Source organism: Saccopteryx leptura, chromosome 7, assembly GCF_036850995.1.
Source record: "Saccopteryx leptura isolate mSacLep1 chromosome 7, mSacLep1_pri_phased_curated, whole genome shotgun sequence".
Taxonomy (NCBI): domain Eukaryota; kingdom Metazoa; phylum Chordata; class Mammalia; order Chiroptera; family Emballonuridae; genus Saccopteryx; species Saccopteryx leptura.
In genome coordinates this window covers 89,633,050-89,647,664 of record NC_089509.1, presented here as the reverse complement: position 1 = coordinate 89,647,664, position 14,615 = coordinate 89,633,050, and the positions used below count along the sequence as shown (strand labels likewise).

At 41.6% G+C, this 14,615-nt stretch overlaps 1 protein-coding gene across 27 annotated transcripts in view; it reads right to left on the bottom strand.

Annotated features, from left to right (window-relative positions):
• ABI2 (abl interactor 2) overlaps positions 1–14,615 on the bottom strand; it is a 109,333-nt gene that overhangs the window by 48,593 nt on the left and 46,125 nt on the right. For all 27 annotated transcript variants that reach the window (XM_066345103.1, XM_066345106.1, XM_066345115.1 and 24 more), the window contains exon 3: positions 1,079–1,255. In XM_066345103.1, coding sequence (XP_066201200.1) covers positions 1,079–1,255 — 177 coding nt within the window. The remainder of the gene's footprint in view (positions 1–1,078; positions 1,256–14,615) is intronic.

The window sequence follows — 14,615 nt, the reverse complement described above, 5'->3', positions numbered from 1 at the left end:
ACAAATATGATGTCTTATATCCTAAGTGCCTTTTTGTCATTAGATTCTGGCATTACCCTAAAATTTTCTATTAACAGTGGCTAGCTTTAAATAAATCTCAAAAGGTTTACCCAAGTTGGAATAAATTTGTTATTAATTATCCATCCAATTACACTTCCTATTTTAACATGCTCTAATTCAGTAATCTAAATGCATGTAGGTGTCAATTATAAAATTAAATATCAAATTCAAGATAAGAATTTTTTTTAAATGTACACTGTACATTTTCATTCACCTAAATCTATTAACTGATTTCTAACCATACTAGCTTAGGGTACTTTTTAAATGTAAATTTGCTTATAGAGTCATAAATCAACTATGCAGTTTCATTTAAAAGCACATATATTTAGTGAAAGTCACATTTGATAAGTCATTGTCTTTAAAATCATTGATGAGATGCAAACTTTAAGTAAAAATACCAATTTAAATAAAATTTATATGTCTGTCCCTTAGTTTTGATCATGGTACTTTATATACCTAGCAGGCATTCAAATACATTTTAGAATATAGCCAAGAAATATTTATATAATGGCTATATACACAAAAGCAGTGGAAAAATTAATTCACATATTTCTTTTATCTATACTACTGTCCACCAAAATATTAAGATAAAATTATTTTAGAAAAATCAAAGTACATTTTTCTTTATTCATGTTCTAAAAACTAAGGCCAAAAGTCTGCTAATAAATTTTTCAGGTAAAATAAACACTTTAATAACATACTGATTTTTTAATTAGTCCTTTTAAATCATTAAAAGATTAGAAAGAACATACCACATTTATTTGTCATATATATATATGAGGTACTACCATTACTAAGCAAATACAATTCATTCAAAGGTAATTATTTAAAACCTGAGAACACAGCACTAAGAAGAAGCAAGAAAGATAAAATAGGTCATAGCAGTAAGGAATCTTCAGAACCACAACTGGGCCAAGATTTGGTTCTCTAGGAAAGGGGAAAAAAAAGCTTAATTTTCTAAAGAGTTAGTTCCGTTATGAGCTATTGTTTTAAAAAGCTTGACAAAAATTATACTTACCTTTACTCCATGTCCAATATCATCTAGAATTGTATAGTCAATAGGTTTTCTAATATAACGAACTGGTCGTTCAAGGTTGGTTGGAGCAATAATCTTATGTGTCCTTAAAGTGTTTTTATTAGTAGTCAAAATACCAATTTCTCTTCTTGCAACTTTCTCTTTATGAATATCAACAGTCTGTAAAATATAAACACAATGCAAAAAATGTATAGCTCTAATATTCAGAAAAATCAAGATATAAATGTTAAGAGGTTTATCACCATTATTCATATTCTTAACTACAATTATTACATTTTCTCCTTTTTGGACCAATACTGACCTCCAGTTTTAGGCTAAAGCAAGGGTTGTCACACCATGACTGGCAGACGAAATATGGCCCACCACCTATTTTTATAACTCAAACACTAGGTGTGGTGTTTACATTTTTTAATGGTTGGAAAAAGTCAAAAGAAAAATAATGCTGTGATGTGTGAAAATTATGTAGAATTCAAACTTCCGCTTCCATAAATAAAATTTTATTGAAACCCAGCAATTCTATTTGCTTATATATTTTCACACTACAATGGCAGAGATGAGTATTTCTAACAGAGACTTTATGGACTGCAAAGCCTAAAATAAATATTAGCTGGGACTTTACAGAATAAGTTTGCCAATAAAGCATGCAATTTTTTCTCCTCTTCATTAAGAGTTAGCCAAATTGATTAAGGAGGCCCCAGTGGTTAATCCAGTTACATTTAAAAATAAACTATCATTATAATTTCTATTATTTAACCTAACAAATACTTTAACTTTTAAAGAAGGGAGTGGCCTAAAATATAAAATACAATGTTATAAATCTCATTTTTTTTTTTTTTTTTTTTTTTGTATTTTTGTATTTTTCTGAATGAAGCTGGAAACGGGGAGGCAGTCAGACAGACTCCCGCATGCACCCAACCGGGATCCACCCGGCACACCCACCAGGGGTCAATGCTCTGCCCATCCGGGGGGCGCCGCTCTGTCGCGACCAGAGCCACTCTAGCGCCTGGGGCAGAGGCCAAGGAGCCATCCCCAGTGCCGGGGCCATCTTTTGCTCCAATGGAGCCTTGGCTGCGGGAGGGGAAGAGAGAGACAGAGAGGAAGGAGAGGGGGAGGGGTGGAGAGGCAGATGGGCGCCTCTCCTGTGTGCCCTGGCCGGGAATTGAACCCGGGACTTCCGCACGCCAGGCAGACGCTCTACCACTGAGCCAACCGGCCAGGGCCAAATCTCACTTTTTACAAAATAATATTTGTTTGCTTAGGTAAAATGACTTATGGCTTCTATTTTATAACATGTTTATAAAAGATTTAATTTATTTCATTTATTAAATATTTACATGGTTATATGTGTTTTTACTCACAGTCTTCTATTTGCTAATAGTGAGTAAATTTCTTCACAGAGATAATTAATACACTAAAACAGCATTTTTCAAACTGTAGGTTGCAATTTAGTGGGATGTGAGCAGCAGTTATCTTAATGAAATAGAAGTATCCCACTATATATACACACAATAAGTATTGTTTCTTGAAACACTTATTTGTTATGTATATAAAGACATACATGAGCTGTGTAAAGGATGCAGGGTAAAGTGTATTTTTTACTGTGGGTTGTAGTCCAAAAGGTTGAAAAATACTTCACTAAAATTGTTCACATCTCTTCCCACCATTCTTCCTCAAGCAGCAGTTAATAGACACTTTTGCTCATTTCCTCCCAGTCCTATTTCAACTTCCTCTTTCTATAAGAAGGCCCGGGAAATAACATAGAAATGGAAAGAAATGATGATAGCCATCATGACATTATTAAATACCACTTTAAAAAATCTGAAAGCTGATGATTTATCCTTTTCAACTATCTAGATATGAAGGAAACCAGAAACAAATTCAAAGCCTATTTCAACCAAGAGATCTTAAAAGGAACATAATCTATAAGCTTCAGCACTAATAAATATCTAAATAAAACATCAAATCAAAGACTAGCCTAGGTAGTAACCATATCATTTTAAGTATATCTTTTTAAGGAAAAATAACCTGAGCTGCTTTTGTGCATGTTAGGCAAATTACGAAATCTGCTTTCTTTTTCAACAACTGGCAAGAGCTGTAACAGAAAAATGGGGTTTGCGTATCAGTGATGACACTGGAATTTACTTATTTTTAACTTCAGAAAAATGAAAATTAATTTCATTTTGAATAATTTTTAACAAGTCATCCTAAATCATTGAAAATATGAACCAGAAGATTTCATCCGTTAGTATGTCTCAAAATAAAATAAAACACGCCAAGATGATAGTTTTGCTCCCCAGTCAAGACACAAACAAGGATCAACCAGTGTACGCATAATAAGTGGAACAATAAATCAATGTTTCTCTCTCTCCCTTCCTCTCTAAACTCAGTAAAATTATTTTTTAAATTAAAAAACAAAAACCAAACAAAATAAGCACTTATTTTTTCTACTTTTATGACTTTTTTTAAATTAAGTGAGAGCCAGGGAGGTCGAGAGACTCCCACATGCACCCTGACCAGGATCCATCCAGCAAGCCCCCTACCAGGCAATGCTCTGCCCATCTGAGGCCACTACTCCGCTGCTAAGCAACCGAGCTATTTTAGTGCCTAAGGGAGTCCTATGGAGCCATACTCATAGCCCAGGGCCAACTTGCTTAAACAACTCAAGCCATGGCTGTGGGATGGAAAGGGAAGGAAAGAGAGAGAGAGAGAAAGAGAGAAGGGGCAGGGGTAGAGAAGCCTATGGTCACTTCTCCTGTGTGACCTGGCTGGGAATCAAACCCAGGACTCCCACATGCCAGGTGGACACTCTACTGCTGAGCTAACCAGCCAGGGCATTTTTCTTTTTAAAAAAAATATATTTTTTTTTTGTATTTATTCATTTTAGGGAGGGAGAGAAAGAAAGAGAAGGGGGGAGGAGCAGGAAGCATCAACTCCCATATGTGCCTTGACCTGGCAAGCCCAGGGTTTCAAACCAGCAAACAGGTTGACATTTTATCCACTGCACCACCATAGGTGAGACCATTATTATTTTTATTTTTTTTATAAAACTGGTCTTTGTCATATTAACAAAAGATTTATCAGAAAATATAGTCTTTTTTTTTTTTTTTTTTACAAAGACAGAGAGAGAGTCAGAGAGAGGGATAAACAAGGACAGACAGGCACGCAGAGAGATGAGAAGCATCAATCATCAATTTTTTGTTGCGACACCTTAGTTGTTCATTGATTGCTTTCTCATATGTGCCTTGACCATGGGGCTACAGCAGATAGAGTAACCCCTTGCTCAAGCCAATGACCTTGGGTCCAAGCTGGTGCTCAAACCAGATGAGCCCGCGCTCAAGCTGGCAATCTCGGGGTCTCAAACCTGGGTCCTCTGCATCCCAGTCCGACACTCTATCCACTGCACCACCGCCTGGTCAGGCAAGAATATAGTCCTCTTGAGACAGTTTTCTACTCTGCTCAATCTTTAGAAATGTAATTATTTTATTCAGAAATAAAACCATAAGAATGCAAACCCAACCAACCATAATAGAATTCTTAAGCTTATGGCAAATCAGGACTTCAATTTCAAATCTTCATGCTAAAAGTATTAATAAATCTCTGGAGAATGAAAAAGGGAGCTACTTTACACTTATTGCTTGCACTAATATAGTTATATTTTATAGTAAGCACACATTAAATTGTTTGAAAAACTAAAGACTTCAAAAAAAAAAGCAATAAACATTTGCTCATAACTGGGGACTGGGAGGGGCATGTACTTCCTTACATACTTCCTTATATATTCACATTGTATATACACAGACATACACTGCCCATAAATCATTAGAGTAAGAATAAAAGAAGGAATTACGAGAACAATGTTCTTCATTGTGTCATACATTAATTCTTAGTAAAAGGCCATATTTTAAAACAATTCTTAACACTTATGTCTATGGAAAGTCAAAATAATTGAGTTTGGTGTATAATGTTTCCAGATGTCTACTCTAAAATAATGACTACATTTTAGAAAAGTTAGAGCAAGATTTTTCAACAGTGACATTACTAACATTTTGGGCCACATATTATTTTGGAGGGGGCTGTACTAAGTATTGTAGGATATAGAGAAGTATCATAGTAGATACCTATAGCACTCCTCTACCCTAAGTTGTGACAACCAAAAACATCTAACATTGTCCCCTTGGGGGTGAAATGTTCTGGTTGAGAACCAATGAAGAAGAAGGACTAATTCACTATAGGGGATCCTTGGGTTACAACACAGTTCCATTCCTACAATAGTGACGCAACCTGAATGTTGGTATAAGTTGAAACACACCCTAGCCTAAGTCACTCACCTATCCTTTTTTATTTATTTATTTATTTATTTATTTTTTGTATTTTTTTCTGAAGCTGGAAACGGGGAGAGACAGTCAGACAGACTCCCGCATGCGCCCGACCAGGATCCACCCGGCACGCCCACCAGGGGCGATGCTCTGCCCACCAGGGGGCGATGCTCTGCCCCTCCGGGGCGTCTCTCTGCCTCGACCAGAGCCACTCTAGCGCCTGGGGCAGAGGCCAAGGAGCCATCCCCAGCGCCCGGGCCATCTTTGTTCCAATGGAGCCTTGGCTGCGGGAGAGGAAGAGAGAGATAGAGAGGAAGGGGGGGGGGGGTTCGAGAAGCAAATGGGCGCTTCTCCTATGTGCCCTGGCCGGGAATCGAACCCGGGTCCCCCGCACGCCAGGCCGACGCTCTACCACTGAGCCAACCGGCCAGGGCCTAGTCACTCACCTATCCTATCACAGTTGTCAAATCATAATCTAGAATATAAAAATACAACTAAACCACAGGAAAAGGAAAAGGACATAAATATCCTGTACTGTACACTGTACTGTATTAATAGAAAAAAATGACTAAAAAAATTCCTTACCTTTATTTTTGTGGTTGTCTTGCACACTGGAAGGGGCATTGCAAGGTGGGAGAGAGTGACCTATTGGGAGAAGGAAGCTGGAGAGGCAGGAGAACCTGCAGAAGGTGCTGGAGATACTGGGTCAGGTGATTCAGGATTACCTAAGGAACGTGCAGGAGATGCTGGAGATGATTCCACCTGTACTACAGGTGTTTCATCTTGAGAAGCAGCTGATGCAGAGGATACAGGGTCTGTTGCAGGCCTCTCTACCTTCTTAAAGAACTGCTCCAGGCTAGTCTGGAAGGTTGACGACTTCTTCCCTTCCAAAATCTGCCTATAGCATTGCAAGGCATCCATAACAGCTCTGTAGACCTTACTGAATCAGTCATTACTGGGGTCCTCAGACTGAAATTTTACTAACCCATCCTCTACCACAGAAAAAATTTCTGCCAAACGCTTGGTAGTAATCTCTTGGGTTCTGGAGTTTCTGTCTCTTCTTCTTCAATCAGGCTTCTCCAGCTGAATGAGGTCCTCAGCCGACAGCTCCTCTCCATGGGATGCCAGTAGCTTTGTGACATCCTCGCCTCCACCTCCAAATTAAGCTGTTTACCCATGGCAACAACCTTCTCTGTTACAGCCTCCACTGACTCCGCAAAGCCGTGGAAGTCATACAGAAACTGGGGACAGTTTTTTCCACACATTATTTTAGTTTGTTAGCCATCTCAATTTTTTTAAGTTTCTATGGAGTGAGCATTGTAAACTCGAAATGTCCTATGTCGTAACCCAGGACCCTTTGTAATCCCTTACATTTTCATTGTTCACTTCCAATTATCAATTGTTTCCAAACTTTGAACAAGCACTGACTCAACATTAATGCCTCTAGTGACTGCATAAGTATAGATATTTGGTGTCATTAACTTTTTTTTTAAGTGAGAGGAGGGGAGATAGTGAGGCAGAGTTCCACATGTGTCCTGACCTGGATCAACCCAGCAACCCCATCTGGGTGTTGATGCTTGAATCAACTGAGCTATCCTTAGCACCTGGGGCTGATGCTCAACCCAATTGAGTCACTGGCTGTGAGAGGGAAAGAGGGAGAGGAGGGGGTAGAAGCAGAGGGTCGCTTTTCCTGTGTGCCCTGACCAGGAATCAAACCCAGAACGTCCATACGCAGGGCCGACACTCTATCCACTGAGCTACCGGCCAGAGCCTGGTGTCATTAACTTTTTAAAAACACAGTAATAAAAATTATAGTTAAGAAAATCAAAGAATTTTGTCTTACTATTATTATTTTTTTTCATTTTTCTGAAGCTGGAAACAGGGAGAGACAGTCAGACAGACTCCCGCATGCACCCGACCAGGATCCACCCGGCACGCCCACCATGGGGCAACACTCTGCCCACCAGGGGGCGATGCTCTGCCCATCCTGGGCATCGCCATGTTGCGACCAGAGCCACTCTAGCGCCTGAGGCAGAGGCCACAGAGCCATCCCCAGCGCCCGGGCCATCTTTGCTCCAATGGAGCCTCGGCTGCGGGAGGGGAAGAGAGAGACAGAGAGGAAAGCGCGGCGGAGGGGTGGAGAAGCAAATGGGCGCTTCTCCTGTGTGCCCTGGCCGGGAATCGAACCCGGGTCCTCCACACGCTAGGCCAACGCTCTCCCGCTGAGCAAGAATTTTGTCTTATTAAGTGAGAGGCAGGGAGGCAGACAGATTCCTGCACACACCCCGACCGGGATCTACCCAGCAAGCCCCCTAGGGGTGATGCTCTACCCATCTGGGGCCACTGCTTCGTTGCTCAGGCAACCGAGCTATTTTAGTGCCTGAGGCAAGGCCACGGAGCCACCCTCAGCATCCATGGCCAACCTGCTCAAACCATTAGAGCTATGGCTACAGGAGGGAAAAAAAGAGATAGTGAGAGAGAAGTGGGAGGGGGAGGGGATGGATAAGCAAGTGATCACTTCTCCTGTGTGCCCTGACTGGGAATCAAATCCGGGACTTCCACACACCAGGCCAATGCTCTACCACTAAGCCAACCAGCTAGTGCCTGAATATAATTTCGTTAAAGGGGTTTTTAATTGATTTGAGGGGGGGAACGGGTGGGGGAATAGGAAGCATCAACTTGTAGTAGTTGCTTTCTGTATGTGCCTTGACCAGGCAAGCCTTGGGTTTCAAACCGGCATTCCAGGTCAACACTCTATCCACTGTGCCACCACAGGTCAGGCAGAATATAATTTATAATCTGGCCATCCCAGTACCACACTGGGTTGACTATAGGATTTCCTTGGGGAGAATCAAATGTACCTTCAGAAAACAGCTTCAGACCAGGCGGTGGCACAGTGGACAGAGTGTCGGCCTGGGACGCTGAGGACCCAGGTTTGAAACCCTGAGGTCACTGGCTTGAGCAAGGGGTGACTGGCTTGTCTGGAGCCCTCTAGTCAAGGCACATATGAGAAGTAATCAATGAATAATTTAAGTGAAACAACTATAAGTTGATGCTTCTCATTTCTCTCCCTGTCTCTCTCTCAAAAATAAAACAGGTATGGTCTTATTTAGAGTTTGAATAATAAATTAATAAAGAATAACAAATCTATTTCATAAATAAGGAGAAAGTCTGGTCCATAAGTTTCTGAAGTTTTTAGTAATTACCAGTGTCAAAATTATCAAAGCTTTCTTTCGTTGAAAACATAATCATACTCAAATTAGAGTAATATAATGAACACCTCTCTGTTGATCTAAAACTCAGCTTTAATATTCATGAACTCAGGGTAACTGTCAGTTTTAGGACTTTTACACAGCTACTACAATGTACTTTTAAACTTAAAAAAATAAGGTATGTTTTTCCTAAATCAAATTCATAGCTTTCAGTTTTGCCCTCATAATATTCTGATATTACAGTGCTAAAATGCATTAAATTTTGGAAGTACAAGTTCAACACTGATATTAGGAAGAATTTTAATAGTAAAAAAAGGCAAATCTTAGTTTACTGCGCTTCACAGGTGTTACTCTTTTATACAAACTGAAGGCAAGACCCTCCACCAGCAACAAGATTACAAGTGGCTTTACTGCAGTGGTCTGGAACCGAAATCACAGTATTTTTGAGGTATGCCTGTAGTTGTGACAATAAATTTATTTAGAAGAGAAACAATTATAGCACTCACCTGTGACAAGTAAAATCATGTTTAGCGAGCAAAGAAAACCAAAATGAATGCTGTTATGTTGTAGACTGCAAGTGGCAAAAAGCCTTTGTAAATTTGAGGCTTAGCAAAAGGCTAAATTCTGACCCCCACCTCTATATCTGCTATGAAGCTGAGTATTTGCACCCACTTCACTTGCTTGCTTAAGTTGCTGGAAGCAATATACATGCCCTTCCTCTCACCCTTTGTTTGTTCAGATGTTGGTTGATTTCACTTATGCATGGGTGGGGGGATTCCTGTTTATGCCTTGGGCAAGTCCCTGTTTTTGCCTCAGATGTGTAACTTTGTATCAAGAACTTCCTTTTTTGCCTAGGCTATATATCATAATAAAGCAAACAGGGGGCTATGAGGCACTCCTATATTGCCATCAGCATTGAAGAGGCCTCCATCCCATCCTTGTTGCTTTTTCTTTTCTTTTCTTTTTTTATTTTTATTTTTTTTTATATTTTTCTGAAGCTGGAAACGGGGAGAGACAGTCAGACAGACTCCCGCATGCGCCCGACCGGGATCCACCCGGCACACCCACCAGGGGCGAAGCTCTGCCCACCAGGGGGCGATGCTCTGCCCCTCCAGGGCATCGCTCTGCCAGGACCAGAGCCACTCTAGCGCCTGGGGCAGAGGCCAAGGAGCCATCCCCAGCGCCCGGGCCATCCTTGCTCCAATGGAGCCTTGGCTGCAGGGAGGGGAAGAGAGAGACAGAGAGGAAGGAGGGGGTGGGGGTGGAGAAGCAAATGGGCGCTTCTCCTATGTGCCCTGGCCGGGAATCGAACTCGGGTCCCCCGCACGCCAGGCCGACGCTCTACCGCTGAGCCAACCGGCCAGGGCCTCTTTTTTTTTTTTTTAACAGAGAGAGAGTCAGAGAGGGATAGATAGGGACAGACAGGAACAAAGTGAGATGAGAAGCATCAATCATCAGTTTTTTGTTGTGGCACTTTAGTTTTGTTTTTTTTACAGAGACAGAGAGAGTGTAAGAGAGAGGGACAGACAAACATAAAGGGAGAGAGATGAGATGCATCAATCATTAGTTTTTCGTTGCACATTGCAACACCTTAGTTGTTCATTGATTGCTTTCTCATATGTGCCTTGACTGCAGGCCTTCAGCAGACCAAGTAACCCCTTGATTGAGCCAGAGACCTTGGGTCCAAGCTGGTGAGCTTTTGCTCAAACCAGATGAGCCCACGCTCAAGCTGGCAACCTCGGGGTCTTGAACCTGGGTCCTCGGCATCCCAGTCCAATGCTCTATCCACTGCGCCACCACCTGGGCAGGCCCCATCCTTTTTTCTTAATAAGTCTAATTCCGCACTGTTCTCTCTCAAGACCCAGAATTATGAGCCACACTGGTCCACGGCACTATTAATACTATTATTATTAATATAATTGCTATTTGTTAACCAAAAGACATACCAAGTAATATCACTGCAACTGTGCAGGACTTAAACATTTCTTATTAATAGATCCTTATTAATTTGTTTCTCCATCCTTTTCACTGCTATTGCCAAGCTGAGCCTGCATGCTGCAGGCTCCCCCCATGACATTTCTGCCTCACAGGGCCCAAATCAGGTTCCTCTCACACAGTGGTCCCCAACCTTTTTTGGGCCACGGACCAGTTTAATGTCAGAAAATATTTTCACGGACCGGCCTTTAGGGTGGGACGGATAAATTTATCAGGTGACCGTGACAAGCGTCAAGAGTGAGTCTTAGATGAATATAACAGACAGAATCCGGCCATTTTTTAAAAATAAAACATCGTTCAGACTTAAATGTAAATAAAACGAAAATAATGTAAGTTATTTACTCTTTCTCTGCAAACCAGTACCAAATGGCCCACGGACCGGTACCGGTCCGCGGCCCAGGGGTTGGGGACCACTGCTCTAGCATACCTTTTGTCACTGAGATAATCATACTGACTCTCAGCTCCCTTGCCCTGCTCCCCTATCTCCACCATGGACCCAAGCACATGCTCAGGCCACAGCACATGACAGGAAGGTACTAGAGAAAAGTATTTTCTTTTAGGATTAGCCATGCATTGTTGCTTCCCATTGCCACAGACAATCCAGAGTTGACTGTACTGGACAGCACTACCTCATTTAACTGCCCACGAGGGTGAGAAAACATCTGTAATCAGTTATAGTAGATTAACTCAACTAAGCTGGGTGTTTTAAAATTTATCTCATTTCTGTATTAGTTGTTTCAAATAAGCACTTAATTATTCAAATTACAAGCATGCTTTAATTTATTCACCTTTCATAAAACCAATTAGTTACTAACAAACTAAACTGGATAATTTTCAGTTATTCATTTTTGTAAAATGATATAAACTATGCACATGAAATTAATTCGGACTGTATAAATGCTCTTTCTTTTCTTTTCCTTTTTCTTTTTTTTTTTTTTTTTTGTGCTTTTCTGAAGCTGGAAACGAGGAGGCAGTCAGACAGACTCCCGCTTGCGCCCGACCGGGATCCACCCGGCATGCCCACCAGGGGCGATGCTCTGCCCATCTTGGGGCATCGCTCTGCCGCAATCAGAGACATTCTAGCACCTGAGGCAGAGGCCACAGAGCCATCCTCAGCGCCCAAGCAAACTTTGCTCCAATGGAGCCTTGGCTGCGAGAGGGGAAGAGAGAGGAAGGAGAGGGGCAGGGGTGGAGAAGCAGATGGGCATCTCTCCTCTGTGCCCTGGCCGGGAATCAAACCTGGGACTCTCACCCGCCAGGCCAACGCTCTACCACTGAGCCAACCGGCCAGGGCCTAAATGCTCTTTCTATGTTGTAAGTACTGATAACATTCAGTGGATTTCCTTAATTTGGGAATTTTTTAACAAGCCAAATAAAGAGTTTAAAAAAAAACAACTATCTTACATGGCAAGTTTTTCAGGGTTTGGATTTTCCACTGTGATTTAGTACCTAACGCATCAGAAGAATTAGTTCAATTCTTCTATTATTTTATAATCATTCTTTTCTAACCTTTACTTGCTACCTGATAACTACTTGAACACTGGGCCCATAAGTTCTAGTCAGTTCTTGGGAGGATGGGAGAAACACTACTTTTAATTTATATTGCCTTTTGATCTCTCATGATCTTCTAAGTCACAATGAATCAAATACCAAATACAGACAGTACTATTTTCAGTAATTGAGAGAAGAGATGGGACTGGCTTGAAAGAATTTTAGTTTACAAGTTTATAAGAATTTTAGTTTCAATAATGTTTTATAAAATTTTTTTTTAACTTACTAAATTAGACACAAAATCATGGACACAGTACATAGGGTTCATTCTTACACATAATGCTTTACTGACTTGAAAGTAGTTATGTGTACTTGGACAAGTATTCAGTAAAATTAAATGCTCTGATAACTATATTTTCTTGAAAATATTGAAATTAATTTAACTCCTGATCGCAGTTTAGAGATTAAAATTTGTTAGCTTTTTAAAAATATGCTGCCAAAGAGTTGATGCAACAGCAAGAAAGCTTTTACTGTCCTTAAAATACCTAAGTTAAACCACATCAAGAACCTATCTTGGCCCTGGCTGGTTGGCTCAGTGGTAGAGCGTCAGCCTGGCATGCGGAAGTCCCGGGTTCGATTCCCAGCCAGGGCACACAGGAGAGGCACCCATCTGCTTCTCCACCACTCCCCCTCTCCTTCCTCTCTGTCTCTCTCTTCCCCTCCCACAGCCGAGGCTCCATTGGAGCAAAAGATGGCCTGGGCGCTGGGGATGGCTCCTTGGCCTCTGCCCCAGGCGCTAGAGTGGCTCTGGTCGTGACAGAGCGACTCCCGATGGGCAGAGCATTGCCCCCTGGTGGGCGTGCCGGGTGGATCCCGGTCGGGCACATGCGGGAGTCTGTCTGACTGCCTCCCCGTTTCCAGCTTCAGAAAAATACAAAAAAAAAAAAAAAAGAACCTATCTTAATACAGACATACCATTTACAGATTCAGTTCCAGACCCCCACAAAAAGCAAGTATCACAATAAAGCGACTCATAAATTTTCTGGTGCCCAGTGCATATAAAAGTTATATTCATAGTATGCTGCAATCTAATAAGTGTGTAACAGCACTATGTCTACAAACAATACACATACCTTAGTTAAAAAAAGAAATGCTAATCATCATCTGAGACTGTTGGAAAAATAGCGCCCATAGACCTGCTCAATGCAGGGTTGCCACAAACTTTCAATTGTTAAAACAAACAAACAATAGTGAAGTGCAATAAAACAAGATTTGCTTGTATTTTCATATGGATATGTGGAGTTTTGTATAAATTAGTACACTACTTAATACTATATTGTCCTTTTAGTTAAAAAAGATGTCTAGGCCCTGGCCGGTTGGCTCAGTGGTAGAGCGTCGGCCTGGCATGCAAGAGTCCCAGGTTCGATTCCCGGCCAGGGTACACAGGAGAAGCACCCATCTGCTTCTCCACCCCTCCCCCTCTCCTTCCTCTCTCTCTCTTCCCCTCCCGCAGCTGAGGCTCCATTGGAGCAAAGTTTGCCTGGGCGCTGAGGATGGCTTTGTGGCCTCTGCCTCAGGTGCTAGAGTGGCTCTGGTCTCAACAGAGCAATGCCCTGGATGGGCATAGCATCGCCCCCTGGTGGGCATGCCGGGTGGATCCCGGTCGGGCACATGCGGGAGTCTATCCGACTGCCTCCCCGTTTCTGGCTTCAGAAAAATACAAAAAAAAAAATGTCTGATGCCCTGGCCAGATGGGTCAGTTGGTTAGAGCTTCATCCTGAAGCACAGAGGTTGCCAGTCTGATCCCCAGTCAATGCACATACAGGAGCAGATAGATAGTCCTGTCTCTCTCCCTCTACCCCTCTCTCTAAAATCAATAAAATAAACAAAAATAAAAGATGTGATACTAAATACAGGGGTCCTTGGGTTACAACACAGTGACGTATGACAGTGACGTAACCCAAATTTTGGTGTAAGTTAACACACACTAGCCTAACACAAACGGAACACTTGCACTTTTAATGGTCCAAAATGGCATAGGTAAGCGTACTGGGGGACACCAACTCCCTCACTCACATGCTGTGTTACCATGTATTCTTCGGCTGCACGCAACCAAACTAGTTCACCCACATAGTCTGTAAGTACAAGGAGACACTAATGGCGTAAACTGAAACACGTCTCAACTTTTTAAAATTTTTATGGGAGTGAGAGTTGTAAACTCTAAATGTCGTATGTTGAGACTGTCATAACCCGAGGACTTCCTATACTCCTAATCAAGTCTGTCTTTTATTTCAAAATATTAGAGAATGGGTTATTACTTTTTGTTTTATTTTTTTAAGTATTTCTTCCTGATCCATAGTTGACAGTCAATGGAATTCCCATCCCTACATTCAAATTCAGAGTAATTTGAAAAATAGTTTAATTACAGCAGGGTGATAAGACAGTTGAGGTCAGTGGGGCACAGACTGAGGTGAAGAGCAGGACCGACAGAATAGAGGAAAAAAC